The sequence below is a fragment of the Chinchilla lanigera genome, unplaced genomic scaffold (assembly GCF_000276665.1).
Source record: "Chinchilla lanigera isolate Chin_1 unplaced genomic scaffold, ChiLan1.0 scaffold00013, whole genome shotgun sequence".
Taxonomy (NCBI): Eukaryota; Metazoa; Chordata; class Mammalia; order Rodentia; family Chinchillidae; genus Chinchilla; species Chinchilla lanigera.
Genome location: NW_004955414.1, coordinates 9554178 through 9566463, shown reverse-complemented (window position 1 = coordinate 9566463; position 12286 = coordinate 9554178). Strand labels below are relative to the sequence as shown.

Below are 12286 nucleotides of genomic sequence, written 5' to 3'. Positions count from 1 at the left end.
CAGTAGGCAATGTAAGGCTAACTAAATCCCCTTCCTTCCTGCTGGGACGCCCCGAGTCATCCTTCTTACCGGATGACCCCGTCTTATGAGGGGGCTGAGGAGAAGTCTGGGGACAGTCCCAGATTCTGGTCCTGGTCCTGCCACTGACCAGGGACTGATGCTGTACAAATGGCTATAATTTTCTTTTCCACTGAGTTTACAGGGCTCTGAGAAGGCCTGCAAAGTACTGGCAAAGACACTAAACATCACTAAGAAGAGGTATTCAGTAAATATTAACAAAGATGACCACAAGACAGCTCCTTCCTCTGGGCAGCTCCATCCCCTTCTAACAATGCGCAAGTTTCTCCTTTTTTGTCCACACACTAATGAGGACCTTGGATTAATACAGTTGAAGAGGGCTATTCTGTACCGCGAGTCTACATTCTGGGTTACTTTGGCCAGGATTTCAGGTATTCGTCGATTTTCATTTCGTACAAAGGTCCAACAGCCTGTCGATGTACTGGGGACAAGTACTGTGCCATGAATGCAAAGATAAGATATAAACCCTGTCCTCAGAGAGTGGTGGTCTTAAGGTAGAGTCAAACACCATAAAAAGGTGAATTTTAGGAATATAAGCATTTAAAAGTGAAGTTACAGTTTTCAGAAACTAGAATAGAAAACCTAAGCCTAGGGATTCAGGAAAGAAAGCCTGTTCTTTAACCATGGAGACCATTTCTTACATTTATTCTTGGCCAGTGTCTGGCATGTGGTAGGCCCTAACATTACTGGCCAAACTGATGAATTCACGTACACACGTATCAATGGGAAACCCTGAAATAAACTGCATGAAGCCTCAGTTGTTTTTATCCAACTCCCTAGTTGGCAATCAGCTCCTCTCTGCTAGAACAATACAGAGCTATATGCGGCCCTTCCTACCTCCTGAGCATACTCCTATCTCGTGTAAGCACTCTTCCTGTCCCTACACACCGTCCTTCTCCACCCCAAACACCATTTTTCTGACTTTCTGATTAGCATTTACATGAATTTCACACGCTACCTTCATCTTCTAGGGCCCCACTACTATATTTAGGGCTGACATCTCTGCAGTAAGGACACCAGGAAAGCTTCTGCCCCCTTGTCAGGAGCCTCATCCTAACTCCTCTTGGTGATGGTGAGAACCTGTGCAATGCTGTGAGAACACCACAGGGCTTCTCTGCCCTCCCCAAGGCAGTGGGAAGGAGGGGCGCAAGTCCCTCTGCGAGAAGGATGCACATAACATGATCTGGGATGCCTGTGTTGGGACCTAGCTAGGATCCTGATGCCTATTTACTTTGTGTTGCAGATGTCTGGGTTATCACAGTGGTGCCTCAGGTCATGAACTTGATTCTGGAAAAGATGGCCCCGTTCATGTTCGTGTGGGAAAGATGACTGTGCTCTGTTCATCACCCAATCCAGAGTTTGCAAACAGAAACAAAATTTCACCAAATGCTTCTGCTTGTGAACCAAACTGTTCACAAACAAAACTGTTCATGAACTGAGATACCACTGTACTTCTCTCCATGAGACTTGGCTCTAAGAGATCTGACAACAGAATTTCAATGACTGAATGGCAGGTACAACATATGACCAAAAATCGGTACCTTTACCATCTTGTTCCAAGGTGGTAGACCTATTACACCTTTATTCTGCTCCTCTCATCACATGGGAGCCCCCAGAGTGAGGGTGGCAGAAAGCAGTACTAGCTCATAAAACAGGTCCAAATACTGCCTGTCTCCCTGACAGTATGTTCTGGGTAAGTCAGTGACCTAGCAACTCTGAAAAGGGGGAACACCTCTTCCCAAGGTTTATAGTGAGGATTAAGGTAATTTTCATAACATATGTAAAAGCACCTAACAAAGACAATGACACATAGTAGGTACTCCGTAAACACAGTCTCTCTCTTCTATTACTGGATATACCACACTTTCTCCAAGTACCAAGCCATCCAGAAACCCAGAGTGTGGATAGGCTACATAGAGATCATTGATCCTTTCTTGGACTTCTCATTTAGAATCTCTTGCTAGGGAAAACAGTACGGCGGGAGATAGGATAATTTTAATAGGTGATTCATATGCCCAAATTACTAAAAGGAAATGGGAGAACTGGAAGGCTTTTTCATAAGGCTGCTGTTCGTAGGCAGTAGCACCACTTACTGACCAAACTTGGGAGATCCAAAAAGAAATTATTTCCTTGTAATTACTTTCTTGCAATTACACCACCTCTGACATATCAAAGATTGGACAAACAAACTTGGTCCTTCATCTCGATCTGTAAAGACACCATCCAAAAAACCCCCTTCCTGCCCCTAGTGAAGGACTAGAAATAAGTTGTCATAGCTGAATGCACTGTTTTCATTTAGGAGACTTAATGCTGTCAAAACACCACTGCGCTGCTTCTCCTCAGTGTTCAGGGCACATGTAGACCTGATGGACCCTTAGCCTCTTACCTTGACTTTTTCACCATTAATCTCCACTGTCTTAATCATAAAATCAACTCCAATTGTGGCGCCTTGACCTGGGGGGAAAAGACCCTAAGGAAGAAATAATGGAAATAATAGTTACGCACATCTCTCAGTTAAATGAAGCCCCCACCGCCGCTACCCGCACCAGGCCCTCCTAGAGCTGTGGTCAACTGGTAGAAATGAGAACTCTGGTGACTATCATGGGTTTAATTTAACTTTGTTTAATTTAACTTTGTCAGGAAGAGGAAGGAGACAGTGAAGAGAAAAGCAGGGAAAGAAAGTGATTTAATTTAATTTAACTTTGTCAGGAAGAGGAAGGAGACAGTGAAGAGAAAAGCAGAGAAAGAAAGTGAGAAGGAGCGTGAGGGAGGGAAGAGAACCCGGAAGTGAGGGGCGGCTAACGTCAAAGGAAAGCAGGAAGCATCAGACACAATGGTAAGACAGAAGAGAGGGAGCCGCAGAAGCGGGAGCAGGATCGGGAGCGGGAATAGGTCTCCAAAGAGACAAAATCAAGGACGCTGAAACCTGGCTGTCAGTCCTGACCAGAGGCAGCCACGGGGCTACACAACCAACGTGAAGAAGTAAAAACTTGGCACGAGCAGCTTGAACATGCCGGTAAAGCTTTTGAATTCTCTGCCCCGAGGTGATTGCTATTTTCCACTCTGGCGGCACCACACACGCTTTCACTGGCTCAGGGCCAGTGGCTCTGGCAAAACATCTAAGGGAAAAATCATCAGGGAAACAATGGAGTAGAAATAGCCTTAAACCACGAGGTGGCAGAGGTAGGATTTCTAGGTGACCTCAGACAAACCATTCCACCTCTCCGGGCCTCAAATTCAGTGAGTCTGAGGTTATTGTAAACAGAGAAGAAGAAAGAGAAGAAAAAGCAGTAGCAGCTTTATTCAAACCGGAAATGTAGCAGTTTCCAGAAACAGGGTATTAGCGAAATTACATGAACACCTCCTATAAGCTTCTAGAAGGAGCAAGGAATCCTTCAGAGAAAGTACTCTTCACCTAGCCTCTTCTCCCTTTTTACTCATAATCTAAAATTTCGAGAAATTAAAGTGCAATGGACTTTATTAGCTCTGGCAGCTAAAACTGGGATATCTTTAATCAAGTCCACTCCCTAACAAGAGGGTTCCTTAATTAAAGTTGAAACTTAAAAGCTGAGCTTTGAACCAAAAGAAAATGTTCCACTGCCGTCTGCAAAAGACATAAATATAAACATTCATAACTTAACTTAAAAATATTGAACCAATTTTCTCCTCGGTTCACTTGGCTCAGACACAAGGCTGCCAAGCTTCAAGTTTATACAGCTCCAGCTGTTTTGCAGCCTAACAAATGCCAAAAAATAAAATAAATCCTCCACGATTTTGTGCCCCAACCTTTCAGGCCTCAAAGACAGCTGAATCCAATTCATCTTAACTGCTTGCTAAACAAGAAAAACAAACATAATCCTGTCTATGAAATATGAACTTTGGGGGGAATTGAGGGGCTAAGGAAGGTAAAAAGCAGACAGAAAAGAACAATAATAAGAAAATTGTACTTGTTGATAATACTGCTCAAAATGTAAACATTTTCACCTTTAATAATGACAAGGTTTTTTTGTGTGGTTTTGGTTGGTTGGTTGGTTGGTTGGTTGGTTTGTTCAGACAGTCTCGCTATATTACTTCAGACTTGCTTTGAAGTCACTACATAGCCCAGGCTGGCCTCCTACTCCTGCGATCCTCCTGCCTCAGCCTCCTGAGTGCAGGGATCACAGGTGCGTGCCACCACACCAGGCTTGTATTTTTAAAGAAACTGGTCTCAGAGGTTGGAACTGAAAGATAGAAATGAGCAGTCTGAGGCCCAGAAGACCTGTGTTCTAACCCTGGCCTTGCCATGAATGTGACTGCTGACCAAAAGCGTGTCACTGCGTGTCATTCAGTCCCCCGGGCTCTCAGTTTCTCATCAGTAGAATGAAAGGACTGGACTGAATAATCTCTGCATGACCTTTCAGCAATGACACGAGGCCCAGAGTACTTTCCACAAAGAGACTGAAAGTTCTTTACAGCTCTACAGTTCCACAACCTTGTCCTTCCGTCAAAATCAGAAAAGCTTACTAATATTAGGTGGATGTAAAGCCAGTTGGAGTTTCTACTACACAGTATCTGCGGCAGCTGACTAAGCCTTGTTAGCTTTGTACTTTTGATTTCGCCAGGCCAAGACTCAGTGAAAAGTACAAGCTCCGGTCTATGTTTGCTTATCATGGGGACACCCTGACCTTTCACAGTGACTCCTGGCCCTACAACCCTTTGTGTTATCCAGTCTGCCTCTCTGGTTAGCCACAGACCCCCAGGCTGTCAGAGCTGAAAGGAGCCTTGGAGTGCACCCGCTGTCTCAAGGAGAGCAAGGAAGCCGGGGAAGAGAGGAAATCCACCCAGGTTCCAAGGACAACCCGGGTGGAACCAGGCCAGGACGACCCTTGAGCTGCACTCTGCACAGCTTTGGGTGCCCCAGGCCTTAAAAGAGCTCGTTTCAACTTTCCCAATGAACACATCTTAAAAATGCAAGCTGTGCGCATGGTAATCCAAAACCAAGCGTAACTCATATTTTTCAGACAAAAAGTCCACTCCAGAATGATTTCTAATCTCTGTATTAAAACAGTCATGTAACCTCAGCCCACAATTTTCAAGAGGGCCATTGCAAAGGAAACATGTACTTAGGTCATAGGATAAGGATTCAAACCAGAAAGGACATTCATTCCAGGTTCTCATTTCATTCCCATTTAAGAGATTTAGGAAATCAGCATATCTTGCTCTAAACCAAAAGCAATTCAGTTTCATGATAGGCCATGGCTGGCATAAACAGGGAATTGAGGTTTAATTTATATTAGAGTGTTTTAAAAATGAATGCTTAGGTTCAATTTGATCTCCAGAGTCATTTGTTTCCACCTTTTGATTACTCTGAACTAATCTAGTTTTTATCTGATCTATTTCTGTTACTGCTCCCTGAAAGCAAAGCCACCTGGCCCTTTTGCAAAAGGAAGCAAGAGGAGGTGTGATGTGGGAGGTTAGTGGTGACCCACAGATTCTTGTTCCCTTGCGGCGGTTTAGAGAAACTCTAAGCTACAAAGCTGATGAAGATATTCAGGGCTCTTAGCCAAGAGGCCGGAGCTGAGACCAGCCCCACCCTCCCGACCCCCCCCCCCCCGCAAGGCCAGCTGGACATCAAAAGCCCAAACCTGGGTTCTAGCGAGCTCTCTTACCTGAGTGAATCGTCGGACCAGGCACGTCTTCCCCACACCGGCGTTGCCAATTAAAACAATTTTGAACAGGAAATCATAATCTTCCATACTCATTTACACAGCTGCAAGGCAAACAGAGGCAAGAGTAAGAGAGACCCAGTCTGATTTGCCAACAGAGCTCAGGCTGCACCAGCCCTGTCTCCTGAGGAAGCACAGGTCTGAGCCACGGAGGAGCAATTTAATGCGCTCCCCTGGTGACCCCGCCAACAAGACAGGAATGCAGGTGTCTGCGCACGGACTTTACTCCTCTCACCTACCTCCCATGACATAAAGTGTTCTTTCGCCTGGGAACCTTTACTCCTCCAAGCAGTCAGGTCAAGGGTCCTGACACCATAAGACCGTTTTCTTTCAGTATGACACACACTGTGCTAGGCAAGCTCGGATGCACAGAAAAAGGAGAGCCGTCCGGGAGTGGGCTCTGCGCACCTCTGGGAAGAAGTACTAGCAGTTAGGAGACTGCATAACGGGTACGGAATTGGAAGGGGTTTTTTTCAGTCTCCTACCAGTCTTGGGGATCTTACCAGTAGGACTTATCGTCACCTTCCCCGACTCCTACCCACCTCCTGCCAGTCATGTTGATGCTAAGGTGCCTCTCAAAGCCTTTTGTCGACTTCAGCACATACTGTACATCATTTCCTCCACTGAGGATGCCTTCCTTTCCGCGCTCCCCGCACCACCGCATCCTTCAAGCCTCAATGCAAGCCTCTTTCTCTCTGAGTCTTTCACTGATCCCCCTTGAATAAAATGAAATGCTTTCACCATTCCTTTGTCCTACAATTCCCTTCGTGGTTTACAGATTTTGTTCAAATGCCTGCCTGATTCCTGAGTGAAGGGATTATATCTTTCAGCATTATTCTTCCAGCCCCTGGGACAAAGGAACATTTAGTGAACATCTGCTTTATAGAAGGAAAGAATTAATTGTGCTCCAGTTGTGCTGAAAAAAAATACTATCTGCTCTGTCTACTTTAGATGACTGTTTTAAAGATTAAAGAAGGAAAAAAAATCCCCCCCAAAGAGCCTTGGTACCTTTGAGGCCCTGTCCTCATGGACGTAGTTGTTACCTATCCAGTGCCTACTGTAGCAGTTGACTTTTACCATGTCTGCCCTTAAGACCAACATGAGCAAAGTTACTAACCAAAAAGTGAAATAAGTGAAGCCAATAGCTGGGCTCATCTTCTTAGTCCTAGGCAAAACAGGGCCAGTAGATTCTGGAAGGGAAGGAAAAGGACGACTGGCAAGCTGGTGCAGAGGAGGATCATGGGGACAAAGCGAAGCCTCGGGGTCACACTAACAGCAACCTGCAAGCTCAGTAGCTGCAGGCTCGTGTGGCAGAGAGGAGCGCCTAATATGCTGCACCTGCCAAGCAGTAGGGGAAATAAGTTCCCTGTGTGCAAAGTTGATTTCCATGTGGCTTTCAAAGGTCCCTGGAAAAATGAGATCTAGGCCAACACACAGGAGTGACTCATAGGGTTCTGTCTCAGGTCACTGGGACCATGAAGAAACAGCATTTCCGTGTACAAGAATCTGGGCACATACGCAGTAGCTGTGACACAATACTTGGCCTTCTACCTACATTTCTACTTGTTTTCTCAAGCTGATGCAGCTGCCATTACTAACACTGTGTATTACCTGAGCAATCTGAGGTTAAGCAAACCCAAAAGGTGGCCCAAAATTATATAGCTAACAGCCCGACTTCAAGTTCCCAAGACATACGTATCAGCAAGAGAACTTTAACTCTGAGCCAGAGACCTAAGTTCAAAGCCTGGCTGTACTACCTTCTAAGTCTATGCCTTTGAACAAGTGACAGTTATTCAGAGCCTGAACTTCTCCAGTAACAAAATGGGGCAAATAACACCTGCATCACTGGACTGTCATAGTGGAAGGAATTACTGGAAACCCCAAAGACAGCACCTGGCTCTCGGTCACCCCAAATCCTTACTCTCACTTCGGACTCTGCCCTCGCCGCCGGCCTCATTGCTCACCACCCTCCTCCTAACCCACTGGATGTCCTCTTGTCTTACACACCACAGGACTGCTTTTCTTCCAGACCTTTATGTATAATATTCTTTCCGTCCAGAACACAGAGCCCACTTCCCATCGCCACCCTGGCCCAGCCATCTTTTATCTCCCCATCAGATCTCAGCAGGCACATCACTTTCCTCTATTACGTTTCTCTGACCTAGGTGACAGCCTGGGCCCCCTCTGTGCTATCCTTCTCCTTTCCCTACAGTGTACTCACCGCGCTTTACTATAACTACGTGTCTACACTCCAACATTACCCTCCACACCGAAGCACTACTTACACACATCCACATCTGTGTGCAACCTGAGGGTCATAGATCTGTGGCTCGGCCTAATCCCAACCCTGTCCCCCCGCATAACTGTCATCATCATCTCACTTTATTACTGAGTTGTTTAATCGCACAATCCCCTGGGGTAGACAATGTTGGCATTCCTAACTCGACATATGGGGATCCTGAAGCACAAGAAAAAATAAATAAGGTGCTAAGGTGCCACAGCTGATAACTGCTGAAGCTGAGATTCAAATTCAGACCCCCATGTCCTTGAACTACTGTCCAGTATTGACTTTCATTATGCCTGGCTCATCATAAACACTCAAGGAAGATGTGAGCTCTTCCTCAGCACTGGGGATTGAACCCAGGGCCTCATGCATACTAACCGCACACTTTACCCCTGGGCTGCATCCCCAGTGCCAATTTTTTAAAAAATAAACTTGCAGGAAGAATGTGGTTGGTCTCTCTAAAACTGCAGCTTTCTGTGGCTAAAGCTGGACTACAAACTCCAAATTACCTGCTGTAGTCACTGTTCCATTTCTAAAACCGCATTACTGAATGAAAAGCTCGTAAGATTCTCTGGAAAATACTATGCTTTGAGGAAGCCTTTCTGTTTGGCCCACAGTCCAACAGCCCAGGCATTGCCAGTTACTATGTGATGAGACAGTCTCCCAGGAGAGGAAAACCTGTTACGCCCACCCCTAAAGCAGCAGCGAAAGTCAGAGCTCACCTGTGGAGCAAGCGTGTTGGAAGATATGCAACTGGCCAAGCACTGTTCTCACAATTCTTCATTGTTATTGTCAGTAATAATAACAACTCCTCAATGCTTTTCCTGTGCAGGTATCTTCTACGTGTATTTACTCACCGAAGTCTCACAAGAACCCTGCGAGATAGCTGTTCTCTTCAGCTCTAACGCACTAACCAGTAAACTGAGGTGCAGAGATCATCCTAACATCAGTTAGTTCATTTTAGGACCAACATACAGTGCAAGCTCAGATCCACCTGACACCAAGGTTTGACTCCCTGAAAGAGTAAATAAAATCTGAAAGGTACAATAGATATTGCAAAAGGGAAATACAGGAAATGAAATCTAGTATGAAAAATTAAAAAGGAAGAAAACCACCCTAAACAATATGAATTTGGCAATGTAAACGTTTTTTAAGTGGCCTTAAAAAAAAACTGCAGTTGTACATCTGTACATTTTTCCCCTTCCTTTAGGACTCAGTATAACAGAGAAAGGGCCAGATCCCTCCCCTACTTTCTGACCCGCAGCTCTGCTCCCAAAACTATCGTAGGGACTTATCTCTGTTCAAAAACCACACTGTCAAGCCAAGAGGGGTGGTACACCCCCGTAATGCCAGCACTCTAGGAGTCCAAGACAGGAACATCACAAGTTCAAACTCAGTTTGGGCAATTTAGGGAGACCCTGCCTCAAAATAAAAATACCTTTAAAAGGACTGGGGATGCAGCTCAGTGCAAAGTCCCTAGGTTCGATACCCAGCACCAGAAAACACACAAACCCCCAAGTCTCACGCAGGTCTTTTTTCCCAAGGTCTGTACATGGAGGAGGTTGGTGATAGGCACCAGAGGCCCTTCCCTTGGCAGCATGTGGTGGCAAGGTAATGAGGTCAGGGAAGCCTTGTCTGTTAAAGAGCCCTGTACTGTTTCATCATGCATAGAACGGATGATATTAGAAGTTACAACACTGGGGTGTTTGCAAGGTAAATAACATAATATATGTAAAAATACCCCTTTCAAAATGTAATAATTAAATGTGTTTCCTTCTGACAAGTCATATACACAAAATTTAAAATGTATATTTATATAAAAAAGAAAAGTAAATCATCTATAACCTCTTTCCTTAATCAATCTCTTCCTGGGTGTAATTACTATTAACATTTTGCTACACAACCTTCTAGTCCTTGTATTTACTCAAATTTCAGTTTCAGGCAGCAACAAAGTTTAATTCGTCTGTTCCAAATATTGTATGAGACATATGCATAATTTTTTTGGCAGGCCTAGGTACCAAACCCAGGGCCTCACACACGTTAGACAATCTCTCCTTACCACTGAGCTACATATCTATTTCTGCCATATGAATTCTTCTATTATTTGTATATCTGAAACTCAAAAGTAACTGATGACCCTATATCTTATTTGGCAACCATATGCAGAGAAATTGTGCAGTCAGGTCACAGTAGAAACAGAAACCAGAAATAAGCACAGTATCCTGTGGAGGAAAACGGAGGGCATGAGAAACAAGGTGTCTCTGATGAACCCAAGAGAACCAAACAGAGGAATAATAAAGGCAACAAGTAAAGTTTGAAGAAGTCATTACAAATCTGGGATTCTTTCAAATCTGGGCCAGACTGCAGGAGCTGAGACCACACTGGTCCCCAGGCTCAGTAGGAAGACCTCCTTGACAATCCAGGGCACGTGAAACCTCCAAGCACACCCAGTGCGTGCGTCTGCCTGGTGGAGGGTGTTGTGATGTACATGTCTTCTACCCCTACTATATGGCCAAGTACTATATTTCAACAAGACACTCCTCTCTGCTAGCCCCATTGCTGTGTCCAATTAGTATACATTCAATTAAAAGCCTTTGATCCATCTTTCACTCTAACAAGGTTCTATCCCAGGAAGCTCATTATTGCTTAATTACTAGGAGGCAATTACTAACCATTACTATAATCAACTACTGCAGGCTCACTTGCTTTATATCAGCTGCTAATTTCATGTTATTGCAAGTTAATTATCCTCCCTGGCCTCCGATGTCAAACACCCGCCTGTGCCAAGGCTCCCCCTCATTCACCAGAACGCGAAGGCTAACATTTTGCTATATGGCCCTTTACAACTTATAAATTGCTTTCGTACATATAATCTGGACCTTGCACAACTTCATGAGTTAGTTCTTATCGTTCATCATGCAGGTGAGGAAACTGAGGGTGTAGATAGTGAAGTGATTTGCCCTAAATCACAGGCTTGCGAGTTGCAAGGCACCTGTCCTGGCCAAGTGCAACTTCTCTGCTGGACATGCCGTCTTCTTAGGTTCCTGGGTATTTGGTTCATGATTTGAACACAGTACACAAGAAGTGGTTCTACACGTTTTCCATATACAATATCATTTCATCTTTTCAACAGCCCATTAGCCCAATATTGTAAATATGATACAGATATTTCTATTATAATATATATATTCCTAGTTCTATATAACATATTCTTATTATACAGATAAGGAAACTGAGGATAAAAAAGGTTGGCTAATATGTTCAAAATCATTCTAATGAATAAAAATGCCTGAATGTAAAACTCAGGTTTTTCTGGAAAAAAATTAAGTTGGAATTCTGTCTCACTCCTTGTACTTATATACATTCTAGATGGCTTAAGGTTTGAATGTTTAAAAATGAAAATAACAAAAAATATTTATAATCTAAAAGTGGAGAGAGCTCAGATTACCAGATATAAGAATGCAAAATTGGTCAAAATATATAAAAACAATATAAGCATTAACTCTTCCTTTCAATAAACCACTGGACATCAGCAGTACAGTTATCCCAGAGATTAGTACTTTCTTTTTCTTCTTTCCCTCATCCCAGTTGTTCCTTCCTTTGCACAATTTCTTTCCCATTCATAATATCTATTGTATATTTTGAGTTTTACTTACTCTTTCAGTGTCTTACACTAGAAAGACAATATGATGTTTACTCATGTGGGTCCTATTTATTTCACTTATGAATATGGTCTCTAGTTGCATCCATTTACCTATAAAAGGCTCAAGTTTATCTTTTTTATAGCTGAGTAATACTCCATTGTATAAAAATACCACATCTTTCTTATCCATTCCTCAGTTGATGGGCATTTGGGTTATTTCCAAGATTTAGCAACTTATGTGAAGACAATATGCAATATAACAACCACTGGTGAATTCCTACCATCTTGTCTAGTGAAACCCTGTTACTTTCTTATTCTCTTTAATGGTTTGATCAATCTTCCATTCTTTTTTTGGAGGGGGTACCGGGAATCGAAGTCATTACCTCGCACTTGCCAGGCAGGCGCTGTGCCACTGAGCTAAATCCCCAGGCCAATCTTCCATTCTTACATCTGGTTATCTGAGCAACTTCATTGAAGATAACAATATGTAGCATAACAACCACTGTTAATCCCTATCATTTGGTTTGAAACCCTGTATCATTTTTAATGTCCTTGTATTGTTTTGTTTGTATTTTG

General features: G+C 43.7%; 1 protein-coding gene across 4 annotated transcripts in view; it reads right to left on the bottom strand.

Moving 5' to 3' along the window:
- Rab30 (RAB30, member RAS oncogene family) overlaps positions 1–12286 on the bottom strand; it is an 85472-nt gene that overhangs the window by 16284 nt on the left and 56902 nt on the right. For all 4 annotated transcript variants that reach the window (XM_005379804.1, XM_005379805.2, XM_013512054.1 and 1 more), the window contains exons 2-3: positions 5727–5827; positions 2465–2548 (exon numbers count right to left, since the gene is read on the bottom strand). In XM_005379804.1, the coding sequence (XP_005379861.1) occupies positions 2465–2548; positions 5727–5819 (177 nt within the window). In that variant the 5' untranslated portion in view covers positions 5820–5827. The remainder of the gene's footprint in view (positions 1–2464; positions 2549–5726; positions 5828–12286) is intronic.